The sequence below is a fragment of the Cariama cristata genome, unplaced genomic scaffold (genome assembly GCF_000690535.1).
Source record: "Cariama cristata isolate BGI_N322 unplaced genomic scaffold, ASM69053v1 scaffold1929, whole genome shotgun sequence".
Lineage (NCBI taxonomy): Eukaryota > Metazoa > Chordata > Aves > Cariamiformes > Cariamidae > Cariama > Cariama cristata.
Genome location: NW_009637254.1, coordinates 512 through 3,818, shown reverse-complemented (window position 1 = coordinate 3,818; position 3,307 = coordinate 512). Strand labels below are relative to the sequence as shown.

The window sequence follows — 3,307 nt, the reverse complement described above, 5'->3', positions numbered from 1 at the left end:
AACCATGATTCCAGGGTAACTTGTCCCTCAACTGATTTAAGGGGTATTTCCTTTTCGAAGTATACCAAAACAAAGTGCCAGTTCTGGAGTATTTTTAACTCGCTGCCAGTCTGTGCAATTCATTTTTAATTGTGATGTGTAATGGTTTGCAAGAGAACACCCAATCAATTAATCATGAGTGCCTTCTCAGGGCTGCTGGGTGGGTTCTCCTGGCCGACGTTTCTCTTGCACGTTGCGAACACCCTACCACATTTCAATGAGCTCCCTTTCAAACACCCAGGGCACACACCATTCTTTAGAAATTCCAGCAAATTCCAGTTGCGTGCGTCGCGCCCAGGTTCACATGTAGAGGGGCGTACGCCAAGTTAGCCCCCTCTCTTTCTGAGAGTTGAGACAGGCTGCAGAAAGCCTTACATAAATCGATCTATGCATATGTATGGGTAAATATGTTTACCACAAAATCAAACATATAGCTCACTCTTTTAAGAGGTGATACCCTCACCACCAAATGAAGCTTTCTTACAGTGCCAAAACCTTTCCATTCATATTACTGTTAGAAAAACTAGCGGAATTAATATTACATAAAAAGATACTTTGAGATGCCTGGTGAGAAGCTGAACCATTTTAGAGAGGGTTAATTATCAATTTGGAAAACGAGCTAAAATATTTATTTGAAATGTGATCTCAGTGACTTTCTTCTAGTAAGGCTTTATTAGTGTTCTACGTTTTAGAGGATTTATCAAACATTTAAATATCTTATCTATAAACCCAGCAAGAAATAAGACTTGCCATTACATACCCCTCACAGTTTGGGGGTGTTTTTTAATGATAAAAAAGACATGTGGTCTTTGGTCAATTTTTTTCATTATCAACACCCGAAAGGGTTTGCTTTAATTAGAGCAGTAACTTGATGCATTCTGAAAATCAAAACGTTACAATAAAATTGCTCAGTTTGTAAATTAATTAAAAAAAAACCCCAACTATATGTACCAGAATCATCTGGAAAGCTCTTCATTTGATATACCCTCATATATATGAATGGGTTTAGGTTATTTTCCATTTATACTGATTTCCAAATCACTCATATAAATGAAATAATGTTAATATTTCTTTTAGAAATATCTTTTTAAAACACATTTTTACAGATTACCTAAAATTTAATCTTATTACAAATATTTCTCCTAGGAAAGCCAACACTCCTAAGAGTAATATTTAAAATACTAAAGCTCACATTTGGATTTGCTAGACTAATAAAAAACTGCTCTCTCTCTTTTGAAGAGTGAAATTTAAACTATTTTAAAGTGAATCTGATGAACATTTTTACTACATAAAGAAAAAATACCCAGCATTTTAAGCTCACCAGGTTGCAGAGTGGCTTTTATATTTTTCACATACTTAATCTGTAAAGCATTTTTTACTAATTCATTAACTTCTTGATAGAATACACTGCTTTTTTCCCAGCTCAGAAAGTAAAAAACAATTTTAAATTTAAAGAGAGTTGGAAAACGTCCCTTAAACAAATCTTGAAAACACTTATAATAAAACAGACATGAAACCATAGTCACCCCCTAATAATTTAATATTTATCAGTAGTTGCTATAGTAATTTATAACACTGAAAACTATCAAACTTAATATGGTCAGTACCACAGGCATATTGAAAAATGAACCATAATTAGATGAGCCCACAAATATCTTCCACACACATTTTGTCACAGATCTGCTTAAAAGATACTGATAGACTTAAGCACTACAGTTCACTAACAGATTTTGGAAGCTTTTGTTTCCAATTTAGTACCTGTAAATTAGTGCTAACTGCTGTGTAACCATCAACATAAACACAACTCCCATACTTGTTCTCAAGCCTATACACAACCATTTGCCTTCACTAAAATAATTCCTACAGAAAGGTATTGTTTGCCTTGATAGCACAGTTTTCTAATGCTGAGCTTTCCCCAACTCAAATAAAATTAAGTCACATTTCCACGTTGCATTTGTGATGTACAGTCCATGACTTCAGGGAGCTTCTCCTATAGCTAAATGCATTCGGAACCACCAGAAGAAGAGTTTGCTCCCATCACCCAGCAGAAGTAGTGGTTGAGAAGACTGAGAGCACTTCCAAGGGAAAGCCTCCTTGGAACTGATCACTAACCAAGATATAGTGGGCTTTTACTGTAACTCACAGTTTACTTTAGCATCGCATTTTTAAGCTGTAAATTTCAATACATGCACTGATTTCCATCAACACGTAATTGGATTTACTTCTAATTAACCTATGTTTGACAAAACACTTCGCTTTAATGTACAGATTTGGTCTGTAGCAGTAACGACTGTAAGTGGGCAAGAAATTAATCTTCCTCTTTCAAAAATCTTAATCGACAAAATAATATCCTTAATTTTGATTTCCTTACTAGATACAGGAGATCTCAGTAAATACATCAAATACATTATGTGATTTCACTAATCTGTACGCTATTCAAAAAGCAAGCTGCCCTTATAGGTTCTGTACCTAGGGTCCCCATGCAGCATGTTAATTCTGATCTTCAAAATGCAAAATACACACTTTATGTAGCTCCCATTATTAAAAGAGCTCCAGCCCCACAGTTCACAGCCCAAACGCCTGAATTTCTTGCTACCAGTTGATGAAAAAACAGCATTAGGAACTCTCTCTCTTTAATAATCTCACCTTCTGAGCTGCTTTAGAGGGACTCTTGTTTTTGCTTCCTTTGGGTCTTCCTCTTGGTCTTTTAGGAGATGGTTCACCAGTTGGTTCCTAAATACAGGAAAACATGCTATTGTGGCAAGAGGCTACAACTAACCCAGAAGATCTGAAGGATAAACTACAACTGAGAAGTTACTTAAAACGTACGAATTAACATTATGAATAAATAAAGCAGTATTTAAAATGCAACATGAAAAATTAAACAACTCGAGGTAAAGAAAAAAATATATTTTACACAATAAAAGAGTGCAACTTCCCTTGTAATTGCATAAAAAACTTTGGAAAGTTTGCATATTCTAGCACGTAAGTTACAGCAGAAAACCCATTTTTAAAAGAAGATAGCTATGATTTCCCTCATGTAAGAATGATTATTCAAAAATAATACAATTGCCCATTTAATTTCAATTGCATTTCATTATAGCAAGATACAATTATCACATGCAGTTTCTAGCACAAACTTTTTTGGGGAAAAAAGTTAACTACTGGAAAACTGTAAAGTGAGCTTAGACTATTTTCTCTCTCAAGGGCACAAATATTTTGGGGGCATTTTTTTCTGTTGTTCTGCAGTCGGCATTATATTCACACC

The 3,307-nt window shown here is 34.8% G+C and overlaps 1 protein-coding gene across 1 annotated transcript in view; it reads right to left on the bottom strand.

Annotated features, from left to right (window-relative positions):
• Positions 1-2,772, bottom strand: part of LOC104167840 — a gene marked incomplete at its 5' end in the record, with an annotated part of 115,875 nt that extends 113,103 nt beyond the window's left edge. Inside the window, one exon of the mRNA XM_009708219.1 lies at positions 2,686-2,772. Within this exon, the coding sequence (XP_009706521.1) occupies positions 2,686-2,772 (87 nt within the window). The remainder of the gene's footprint in view (positions 1-2,685) is intronic.
• Positions 2,773-3,307: the final 535 nt, after the last annotated feature.